General features: G+C 40.8%; 1 protein-coding gene across 1 annotated transcript in view; it reads left to right on the top strand.

Annotated features, from left to right (window-relative positions):
• Nucleotides 1-12,174, top strand: part of DNM3 (dynamin 3) — a 155,096-nt gene that overhangs the window by 90,936 nt on the left and 51,986 nt on the right. Inside the window, exons 16-17 of the mRNA XM_014309328.2 lie at nucleotides 8,276-8,387; nucleotides 12,014-12,025. Of these exons, the coding sequence (XP_014164803.1) occupies nucleotides 8,276-8,387; nucleotides 12,014-12,025 (124 nt within the window). The remainder of the gene's footprint in view (nucleotides 1-8,275; nucleotides 8,388-12,013; nucleotides 12,026-12,174) is intronic.

The following is a 12,174-nucleotide window of genomic DNA, read 5'->3' as shown; positions in this document are numbered from 1 at the left end:
AGAGGGAAAGAAAGAATGTTTGCAGTACTGCTGTAGAGCTTACTGTGAAGTTGTGTAGATGTAGCCACTGACTTTGTAGGCAGAGCTGAGAATGGACAAGAGAGGATTTTGTCAGCATCTCAGCTCACATTCAGTAGATTAATCTGTTATGTTCTCATTGCTGAGTGGGTAAGACTCTTGTTCAGAGCTCAAGAACAAAGAAAGCAAATTCTGTCCATCCCAGAAAGTTTACAGGATTTAATTCCAAATACTTGATTTATTCTCCATGTAGTTCTTGTAAAAATTACTCACTTCTTGGTGCTTTTTCTGTTACCCAAGTACAGTAGGCTGAGACAAGAACTGTGGTCTTAAATATGTCTCCCTTAAGGATCTGTGCAAGTCCTACCTCTCCATCTCCCCTGAGAAGGGCAAGCAGTCATTGATCTTGTCCTTTTGATCCACATGGTACTGTTTTGACAGATTGTCTGTTGTTCTAAAGTAATCTCTTGCCTTTGCATTAGCCTAATTACACTTTTCCCCTGATTTACTGGTCAATAAATTGTTGTATTATTGTATTCTACCTCAATTTATATACTACTTCCCTTTTAATTGAAGAAATTACGTTGAGTTTAAAAACCTGTCTTCATTTGCTAGAAGCACATAAAAAACTTCTTTCCACCTCTTCTCCAACTCTGGAGAGATGAATTCTCTTTTAGAGGAGTAGGGATTCTACTAGGTACAGGTTTGGGGGGTTATAAATGGGAGTAGGCTGAAGTGTCTGTTAATTTGGTGAATTTTCAAACTTTCTCTACCAATAGTGGGAGCAGCAACCACAGAGTGAGGAAGGGTTACCTGGTGGAGAGTCCCTGATCTGCAGCCTTCCTCTGCTCCTCTTCAGACTCACTGCTGTCCTTGGAGCCAGAGGAGCAGAACCAATGTGGGAAATTCTGCCTTCCTTGCAGAAGAAGATGCCACCAGTTCTTGTGTCTTTTCCTTTCTTGCCCAACCAGTGATGCATTGAGAAGGCTGACCTAGAACAGAGGCTGGACAGAGCTAAAGAATAAAGTAGGGATTTATTAAAGGCCTCAATGGATCCACCTTGGGCAGCACAAGAGCCCAGCTACACCCCAGATGAGCCCAAAATGGTCACAAAATGGATGACTGGTCATGGAGTCTGATTCTTTTATAAGTTCTGCTCCATTTGCATATTGGAGTTAATTGTCCAATTCCAGCTCCAGCCCATGCAGTCCCATCCTGCTTGTTTTTCTCTCTCCAGCCCACGGTGTTTGTGCTCTTGGGCTGAGATTTGGATCATTTGTCCTTGGTCCCCAGCTGGAGCAGGAATTGTTTTGTCTCCCTGCTCTGTGCACAGAGCTCACCATCCCCTCATATGAAGCCCAGACCCAGCCACTAAAGCAGAACAGAATGTGAAAAATGTAAAAGCTCAAACCTGAGGCATCACCAGGACCCAGATGAAGCTGAGTAATGGTGTTGCTTTCCTCACCTCTGTGGTCTGTGTGATAGAGAGGTGTGAGGAGCAGTGCAAAGCACAGAACTGTTCCTTTTGCTTCACAAGAGTGGGTTCCTGAGAGCAAAATGCCCCTCAGGAATCATGAAGCAGTGGGACAGAATCTGCCATCCCTGCTCCAGAGCTGCCTGTCTGTAAAAACAGCTCTTTAATGTGACAGACAGATGAATGTCCAGAGGAGGGCAAGCAAAAGGCCATTTGGAGGGCACACAATAGGACTGAAAATAGAACTGCCAGATGAGGAATTGTAGCTCCTGACTCCTGAGTACACTCTGTCTGTCAGGAATCATATTGCACAGGGAGCTGTGGTGTCTGGTAGGACCCAGGAAATGTCTCTGTGTCTGCTCAGTGAGAGGTAGCACTGCATCTTTTGCATAAATGTTGTTGGCTGTGGGTTGCTCTGGAAGGGGATGGAGCACAAATTGTTTCTGGGATTCCAAATGTACCAGAGCTGTAAGTACTGAATTTCTGGCCATGGGCAGCAACTGGTTAACTGCTATCCATATATAAGGGAAATTGGGCAAGAGCCAAAATAAAGGGAACTAGTGAAAGGAGACCGGGTCAGAGGAGGTGTTGGATAGAAGCCAGGCTAAAGGAGAAAGCCTAAAATGAGATGTATGTTTAGTTACTGTTTTTGAATTACTCAGAAAGCTAAGCCCCAGGAAGAGCTGGACTGTAAGCTATTCAGAGCCCTCTCTGTTCAAAATGGGAGAGAGAGAATCTGTTTAATTAAAAAGCCCTACAAATTTAATCCAGAAAATAAGCTGCTAACATTTCTAAACAAATTCCTAAAATGCTGGAGAGTACAATATTTTAGAACAGGAAAAATATACAAACCCAAGGAATAGCTAGCCTTTACTACCAACAGCTTTCCCTTATTAAAAAAAAAAAAGAAAAAAGAAAAAGGGGTTTTTTTGGAATATATTCTGTTTTGTCATTATTGACAAGTATTTTTTTACATGACAAATAAGAGAGAGTATGGTGCAGGTATTGACAGCTGGGGGCAGCTTTTGTGTCTGTGTGGCCCCAGGCAGATTCCAGGCCAGGCTTCCATCCCTCACCACCAAAGGCATGAAACCTTCTCCTCCAGGGACTGCTGGAATATTTTAGTGGCAGTCCCTGTTACTACTGTGGATTTTGGCCTGTGTGCTGTTAGTTTTGGCTGCATTTCTGTTCTGGGTTACATATAGGACTCGAGATACTTCATTGCCAAGGCTGGCCTATGTACTGAGCAGCACATCTTCTGTTCATTTGCACCTGAAAGTTGACGGGGTTTCTGTGTGATTTGGATGTGTGTACTTGAAAAGATTCATATGCTTTTGGGAGAGCACTCACATGACACAGATGGCAAAATCCCTAAGTGTAATTATTTCATGACATTGTCTCAGAGATTGTCTTCTTGGCTTTTCTGGATATTAAGAAAAAAAAGAATCTTCAGAGTCATGTGTAATTAATTTTAATTAGCATTCATACTGGAGTGATCTGAAATGGTATGCCTTGATAGAAAATGTTAGTCACTGCTGTTAACTCAGAGCAGATGGCCATTTTTGTGTCTTCAAAATATATGATTTGCAGAGCTTCTGGTAGAGCTTTTGTATTTGGAAAAAAAAAAAAAAAAGGTGCATGTGCTCAGACCAGCCATTGTGCTATTACAGGTGTCCAAAATCACAGACTAAGACTAAATTTGAATAAGCAGAGTGTGCACAGTGTAGTTACAGGTTGAAGAGATAGAAAATGTACAATTTCATCCAAGATTACCTTTCCCAGTAGCTGGAGTGTCTGGATTCTTTTATTTTCTCCTCTTTTCATTTTAGGTGACTATCCATTAAACCCATATTCTGTGTGTTTTCAATTTCAATCAAGTGTGAAATACCTAAGAATTGAATCTTTTGTGTTTTTCATGGAATGAAATGGGACCAATTTGCATATAGTTCTAGATTTCTAATGTTCAGTTCTGTTTCCATCCTAATAGAGACAAGATGTTTACAAAAAAGTCACTTTGAAATCCCTGTAAAAGAAGGTATTCCTTTATCTTTCAGTCTGTGAGTAGCTTCCCTTGTGTCAATGTGTCTGCTGAAGCTAAATATGGGTTTGTGTTCTTTGGAGCATTTAAGTAGTTTATAGGTCCAGTTCTAAAAAATGTCACTATTCTTGCTGTGTAATGGTTGTTCTGTCTCCTCCCAAATTGGCAAGAGTAAATGCATTTTTAATTAATTTTGGTTTGTATTTTCTCTCTATGAAAATAAATTTTATGCATATCCAGTACAACTTTGGCTAGTGAAATCCAGATCCAGCTCAACCTAAAAACTCTCCATACACATGCTTATATGTGAGTATGCATTAATATATAATCACACATGTTAACTGGGCTTGGAATGTGGTTGTCCTTCCAAATTCTCTAGGCTTGCTGGAGATAAATATTTAACCTTATCTTAGTATTAAGAAATTGCAAGAGGTACAGTCCCTGTTGATGTGCAGCAGGGGATGTGCTCAGCACGTTCTGATGTGCAGCCACCATGGAGGGAACCCCCTGGTGTTGCAAGGGCTCTTCTTTCTGGGTGATTTCCAGGTGTGTTGTTCAGTCCCTGCCCCTGGACTGCAGAGATTTGGTTTATAGGTAGTCAAGCCTTCCCTAGGCAGTGCTGACAGCCCAGGCTTCAGGGTGGCTGGGAGGGAAATCTCAGTAACTCACACCTGGGTCAGTCTTCAAACTTGCCTGGCATCTCTCACTTTCCCCTTGGGCACTTTCAAATACCTTAATCCAGTCGTGTTAGGATTTTTTCTTGGTGGGAGGAGTTCAGGAAACACCTATGGACACTTCTGTATTAGGCCCTGAAATATACAGAGTAAAGGAATCAAGAAGTCAAGGTGAAAATAAAGTGAAGAAGCTGTAGGGTAAGCAAAGTCACAGCTGGGTGGCTGCTGGACCTCAAGGTGATGGGCCTGGCCTAGAGAAGGCATGTCCTGAGTGTGGAACCTTCCAGAACTGGAAATGATGCTTTGAGTCCAATTGTCTGTTCATCCTCATGAGTAATTATGTATTGCAATGCTGTGATGGCCCCGTCAAGGGCAGAGAATGATGTATCTGACTCCATGGATATTAGAAGGTTAATTAATTACTTTATTATACTATATTATTCTATACATTTAAAACTGAATCTGCCAAGCTCTCACTCTGCACACAACTGCTCACACTGCACTCATCTGATGACTGTCACCCAACAGTCCTAACACACACACCTGGCTCTGAGAGGCCAAGGAAGCAAAACACCATCACTGTGGGTAAACCATCTCCATTATTGCATTCTGCTTTTGCACAAACACAGGCACAGCAAACGATAAGAATTGTGTTTTCTTTCTCTGAGGTTCAGAGAATGTGAAACCCAGAAATATTCTTGGGAAGGATTGTGCCCTACTTCTCTCTGTGAAGACAAATGTGGGGCTACAATTATGTTGTATTTTTAATAGAAATGCAGTTCCATGTTGAGGTTTATTTATCTAGACTACAATAAAAATCTGCAGATAACAAATGGTAGCCTTTTGTATTTTTCACTCTGGGAAGGAAAGGCAGTGTTATCACTATTATGTTGATTTCCAGATATGCCACTATAGTTATATTTTCATGTATTATGCATGATATTTAAATTACAGTGATGAGACTCCAGGAGGAAATGGAGTAGATAGATGTGGTAGATGCACACAGCTTTGCTGTTTCCTCAATTATGTGTTCACATTTAAGAAATGTTAAATGTTCAAGGGAAATACTACTTGCAGATAGTACTTCTAGGCATGTTCCCATTTTCTGTATCTATCTTGTTTCTGTAGTCCCTTAGATTTACAGATACCTGAATATCAGCAGGATTGGTATTGTTGACAGTCCATCTTTCCTGGTATCCTTTATTCTGTCATAGTCTTTGATGTCCAACATCCCATTTAGCTGCTCTAGAGGTGAGGGTGAGAACATGACTTCACAGTATTCCATATGGAGAACCCAGGTGAGGCTTGAGTAGTAACTGGTGCTGTGCTGATGTCTTCAGCAATTTTAAGAAGTGGAAGAGAGAAGAAAACAGAAAATCTGAATTGTTTTCAAGAAGGTTTTTACAGCTTTCCACGAGACGCCAGTGCATTCCTAATGAGTAAAACATGTTAATGTGTTTTTGTAAGATTCCACTGGTAACAGGAAAAGGACACACTCTTTTCAGAAGTTACTGAAAGAAGTTACTTTGGCTTTTTTTTTCCCTTTGAAAAGTTCCTTTGCTTGTCAGCCTTTCTGGGAGAAAGACAGGCAGGGGCAGTCTAGCAGCAAGGAATCCAGCTGGGGGACAAGCATCCCGTCAGCTGCCCTGCTGGGACAATGCTGGGAGCACTCAGGGTGTGCATCCTTCAGACCCTCACACGTGCTGCGTCTTTGGCAGTGGTGGTGGAATAGAATCAGCAGCACAAAAAAGAGCTCTCAGGTCCTACAGGGAGAAAGAAGGGCCTGGGAGATGTGGGGACATCAGCTGCTGGCCATGAGGTGTCCCCAGCCCCAGGAGAAGTCCTGGCACAGAGACAGAATGCAGGACTGTCAGCTCCCATGTGTTCAGAGTGCCTGGCTGAAATCCCTGCTCGCACAGCCACAAAATGCCAAAAAGTGTAATATATAACATGACAGGCCTGAAAAAATGTTTTCACAAGCTGGTGTCATGTTGTTTTGCTCTTGCAGATAAGTGTTTTTGGAACTTCCCTATCACTGTGGTTTACAGCCTTTATTTGCTCTATTGTTATTTTTAGTCATCTTTGCTGAGAATACCCTTTTACCATTTCAGCTTCCTAGTTCTTCAAAGTTATAGCTGCTTCATTATCTTAGCCAGAAAAGCTTATCTCAGTAGAAGTTTCTCCTAACAATAAATTAAAGCATTTTTTTTCCTCTGGCAATTTCATTATGCTTCTTTTTTTTTTTTTTTTTGTTCAGTAAATGCTGACTTGGGGTTCCGCAATATTGCAAATTGAATAAAATTCAAGTGTTTGCTCAGTTTAAGGTAACAGCATCTGATAAGGTCATCCAGGCTATTATTTGCTTTAAGACAGGATTAGTATTTTTGGAGTCGGGGGAGAAAAAGGATTAATTTTAAATTTCTCAATCAATAAAAGAATCCACAGAACTTTCAGTTGTTTATCCTGTCAGTGGCTTTGGCTAAACTGTGCTATCAGGCCCATTAGTGCCTCTCTGTGACCTTTGGGGCTGGTTTCTGTGGAAAGGAAACGCCCTGGTGGCACCTCCAGTCTGGGTTTTTGAAGGGACCAGTGCAAGCCTGGTGCTCAGATTTACCCTTTGAATTTGGTGAGAATTGAATCACCAATGTAAGGAAATAATTCTGAGTATGTCCTTTATTCTTTGCAGTTTTGAATTCAACCTATGAGCCTGCTAAAAAATATCTGAATTTGCTCTCTTCAGAGTGGGTGTGCTCTGGTTGCTGGGCTGTGGTTTCATAGGTGATAATTTAATGATTTGGTGTCATGGCTGCTTCATGCTCAGGTTCAATTACACTTTTTTTACCTTTTTTAAACCTGTTTCCTCCCCCTAAAAAGCAAGGCTGTGAGATGCCTGGTGACATTGATGGTTAAGAGAAAATCACTGCTGTGAGTGGGAATTACATCAAGTCAGTTGTGTTCCAGCAGTGTGGCAGTGAAATCCCACCAGTCCCTGAATGCTAAAGAAATTTGTCTAGGCAGTGACAATAATAGCTTTATTTCCTTGTTCTACAGTGAATTCAGGTTTTTTCTCTCTCAGAACATGTGGGAGAAATGACCTCTGTAGTTGCACAATGAAACCAAAAGGCCCCTTGTCATTGAGAGTGAAGCAATCTCCATCAACCCCTCTCCTCCACAGCTTGCTGAGGGAAGAAAACACTCTAGTTGGGATGGAAGATTGATCCTTGTGCAACTGTTGAGATCTAGCAAAATGTGCTTTCCTAACCCTTTTCAGCTGAGCTCATGGCCTTTCCTAAAAAGACTGTTGGCTGACAAATTTACAGTGATCTGCTCTGTGTATAGAATTGGAATTCAGAAACTAATGGCTAAACCGTGAGGGGAAAATCTGTTCTGTGTACTGAAGAATTTACAAGCACCACCTTCCTACAGATGTATTTTCCCTTCTTTCTCTTTTCTTCCATTAAGTGATTCCCTGTATTTATCTCATTACATGAACTACCTGTGAGAGGTTTGATTTAAACATGTCCCAGTTTTCTTACTATGATGAGAGACATCTGAGGTTTGTTTTGTTTGTTTAAAAATATCTTGATTATCATTGCTGGTTTTTTCCTCTTTTACTGATGATGTCTAAAAACTGGAAAGGGTATAAACTGGCCTGAAAGGACTTCACATGGGAAGAAGTTGCATCAGTGATGATTTTGGTATTTATTGCTTACAGCAGCAATCCATCACAAGCTGTGCTGTTATGTTGGCATGTCTTATGTGTTTGTCCTCTTCATCACAACACCCTTTTTTCCCTGAAAGTGCTCTGTTTCAGCAACAGCAAGAAAATTGATTTTAGGTAGTTTCACGGTGCTTTTAGGTGATTATTCTTTCCAGAGCTGTGCTGTAGCATTCAAAGATATTTTTAAGTACTCCATGTAATTATTAAACAAGCACCTGTCCCATAAAGTCAGTTGTGCACAACAATTACCGAGTCATTTCTGATCCCAAATGATTTTTAATTTTAAATGCTATGTGCATGATAGAGAGCAGTAAAATGTTAGTTTTACAATGTGGTGCTCTTTGTTCTAGGAATGTTTACAAGGATTACCGTTTCCTTGAGCTAGCCTGTGACTCCCAAGAGGAGGTGGATAGCTGGAAGGCATCTCTGCTACGAGCCGGTGTCTATCCTGATAAATCCTCAGTAAGTTAAAGCTCACTGCTTTGCCAGTAGCTGCTCTGTTTGAGTCCAAAAAACAACTGTATCATCTGGGAAAACATAGTGTCTGATGCAGATATCTCAACAAAGAGCAGCTTTTTCATTGTACTGTGGTAATTCTAAAATATTAATAATGAAATATTTTAAGACCAATTTGTGCGTCAAACCTCAATGTAGAAAATCCAACCAACCACAAACCAAAGCTTCCAATGTGTTTTTCATTGGATCTGTGTAGTAAAAGCATTGAGCAATTTGGGGTTTCCTGAGCTTCATTGTTTCTATTAATGTTTTCCTAAGGTAAAGATGTGCTTTGAAGAGTTTATTCCCTCAAGCTCTGGATTACAGAACTGACAGAGGCATTCCAGACAATCATGTATATTTATTTTACTTATTCACTGCATCATTTTTTGTGTATGAAACACATGCTAAACCTTTCCAAAGGCAATTTTACTCAGCTAATCATCATGTGGAGCAAATTGAACAGGATACAATAAAAAAGCCTCTATTCATTTACTAGAAATGACAGAAAGTTGGGAAACAGAATATGTCCAGCTACTATTTAATATTTTTTGGACCAGGATGTCTTGGTGTTTTACTTCAAGTGAAGGTTTGAGATGTATCCAAAGAGAAGGCTGACTAGCAGAAATACCTGGCATTTGAGCCTTTAAAGTTTCTGTAATTCACAGCTCACCTTTCTGCAGTGAGTGCTGGATGCCTTTGGCAGAAGATCTGCTCTGAGGAATGATGCTTTGATTCTCATGAATTTGCTCTTCTTCCTGGTTGTTTTGCATGGGAAGGCCAAGTTCCTTGAGTCCAGGGTGTTGTGCTGTCTTCTCTCTTCATCTTTTTCTTGCCCTGATTGTGATGCCTGCACAGCTTCTGGTACAATTCTGTCTGCATCTCCTCCAGGAGCTATTCATGCAAACAAGCTCAGCTTCTTCTCTTCATACAAAGTTTCAAGACTGCCATTAAAAGATAAATAAGAAATTCTTATACTAGTGAATTCTCCACTTATTATAGAAATAAACAGTGATTATGGTAATAGTGATTTTTTTAGAGAATAGTGCAAATATGCATTTAGCAGGAGACCTACCAGGTACCTGAGACTTTACCTTTAGAAAGTAAAACAGTGTTGGTGACTTTTCATATGTTGCCTGTTGCAGTAGATCTGTTCCTACCTAAGAATATCAGAAGCCCTGTAACAAGGATTTGTTATGAGAGGTTACCTAATTGATTACTTGGACCAATATTCTGTGTTGCTGTGGGTTTTTCTTGCTTAGGTTTTAATGATGATTTCACAAAAGACTCTTGCTGGCCCTGGTTTAATCTTGTGTTCTGGGATGTCTTTAACATATTGGTATATCTGGTACTTTATCCTTAAACAAGACAGACTAGTTGGATTTCTGAACTTCTCTTCTGTCTTCCTGTCTCTCCCTTCTCCTTAAAAATACTTGGTATTCAAAATATGTTTATAAAGAATTCTTGGTTTTGTTTAAAGTTGGTCTGTCAGAAGAGTCTTAGATGCAAGATGAGAGACTTTCCTTGAAAGACGTAGAAGGGAGTCAAAATACAGTTCTCCTTTGAGCTGGAATTATCTTTACATTACAAAAGAGTAAATATTATTGTTCCAAATGCCTGTAGTTTGAAATTTGCCCAGTAGTTTATCAGGCTGTTCAGCAAAGATGCTCTGTGCTACTCTAGGCCTCCAAAACTTTATTCCTAAGGAGGTTCAAATGTGGACTGTGAGTCTGCTGTTCAAAGTTTTGAATTTTGCAAAACAAAATCTCCAAGGCTCCAGGTGTCTTAGTAGATCCAGTGAATCCTAAATAAAAATGAGCAGCATTTCATGAAAATCCTGTGCATGCTCCTCAGTTTCACACCTTCCTCTGACAATTTAAAATTGTTTTAGAGACACCTCCCAGTCTTTTATCCTCCTTCAAAGATTCAGAGACTGTGTTTTTAAGTAGGAAATGGCAGCAATTTGAGTTTCCTTTAGTGCTTCCCCCCAACTTCATGATCCCAGAGTTGAAAAGGCAAAGAGGTGCCTCAGCCCCTTCCCAGAGTGAACTTCTCTCTCTTTTACCTGTGAGGCACAGCTGGGAACTCTGAGTATCCAGGGCTTTGGCACCAGAAGCAGAGTTGCTGCTTGGAAATGAAAACTAAAGGAGAAGTAGGAATCTGGCGCTGATTAAAGAGCTGTGTTCTGAGTTCTCACCAAGGACAAATCTCTCAACTAAGAAGATTCATTTTCTGCTGATTTTTTTTAGTAGTGCTACACACAGTTGTTTGATTACAGTGGTGATGGGGCTCAGTACTTGCTGCCACTAATATGGAGTCTCTGCTGCTCATTTAATCCTGTAAGCTAAAGTCCAAGGTTCTAGATTTATAATCTTTCTTTTTGACTAAGCAAATCTCATTAATATTTTAAGGCCATATATCACCCCCTTCTCCATTTCCTTGCTTCATTGTGCTTGTTTTCCCTGTCCCTCTGTCCATGGGGATGCACAGTGGCTGTGTTCCCATATTCACTGTCCTATGAATTACCTCTGATCAGCCCTCAGTGTTGCTCTGAATTCTCTGCAGTTTCCAAGTCTCCTCCTTCCCAATCCATTTGCCTTTGTGAGGCCGTGGGCTTTGACAGACACCCAGATAGCAATGAATCAGTGTTTTTATTTTTCCAAACCATATGCAAGTCAGCTTGCTTGATATAAATCATCCTGTGGCCAATTCACTTTGAAATGGGATATCCATTTACCAGCTGACTTTGCTGCTGGCTTTCTGGACCGATGCATCCAAAACCCTCCTTTTTTTGTTAAAAAATGACTACAACGTTGTGACTAACCTTTCCAGACTGTATTTCTCAACTGGTGTAGGCTGGTGTTTATTTTGGCTGGCTTCCCACTGTATAATATACACTGTTCATGCCAGCTCATGGCAAAACTCACAATTAAACCGAAATAATAGCCCAGATGTTTGTCGTAACTGCTCTGCACACTTTACCTTGTTAGCACCGCCCATTCCTTCTCCCCCCATGCCCCCCATGCCATCTCCTCCTTATTTTTATTACTAATCTAAAAATTTAACATTTGCTTTTTAAAATGCTTTGAATCTTGAAACTTTCCATTAGCTGGTAAGTTGTAGGGAATGGCTGTCGTGGAAGGCTCAGCCCAGCTGGTTGCTTTGAGTACTGGAAGTTCAGTGTCACCAACACATGAAAATCCCTCTGGCTCCCATCCCATCCCATCCCATCCCATCCCATCCCATCCCATCCCATCCCATCCCATCCCATCCATCATCACTTCAGGCCTCCTTTTCTTCTCCCTTGTATTTGTATCCAGCGACTTCCCAGGAGCTGCTCCTGGTTTGCACCAGGTTGCAATGTTTGTGCAGTGAGGAAAACAGCTCTGCTGAACATTTAAGTCCTTTGTGAATGTCCTGTGCTCCTCTGGAAGCTGTCTGACTGCAGGATTCAGTGAATGTTCCCTGAGTCAGTTCCTCATTTGGTTTGAGCCATTTCCAGAACTGCACAAGTTAGGCTGAATGCATGTAAAATAAATATAACTAATATTTCTTTTTTCCCCCCTCTTTCTTCTGTGCTGCATCCTGCAAAGGGGAGCAACAAAGTAAGTTGTTTGTCCTTTTACAAAATCCTTTTGTATCCTGTCTGAAGGACTTTGTAATGAAAATTAGTTTGTCTTTCAGTTCACACAGCTATTGCCTGCATGCTCTTAACAGCAAAATATGGTTAAAATGTGGATGCAAAAGTGTCTTC

This window comes from Geospiza fortis, unplaced genomic scaffold (assembly GCF_000277835.1).
Source record: "Geospiza fortis unplaced genomic scaffold, GeoFor_1.0 scaffold5, whole genome shotgun sequence".
NCBI lineage: Eukaryota > Metazoa > Chordata > Aves > Passeriformes > Thraupidae > Geospiza > Geospiza fortis.
The sequence above is the reverse complement of the archived record's forward strand: the minus strand, read 5'-3'. Positions and strand labels throughout refer to the sequence as shown.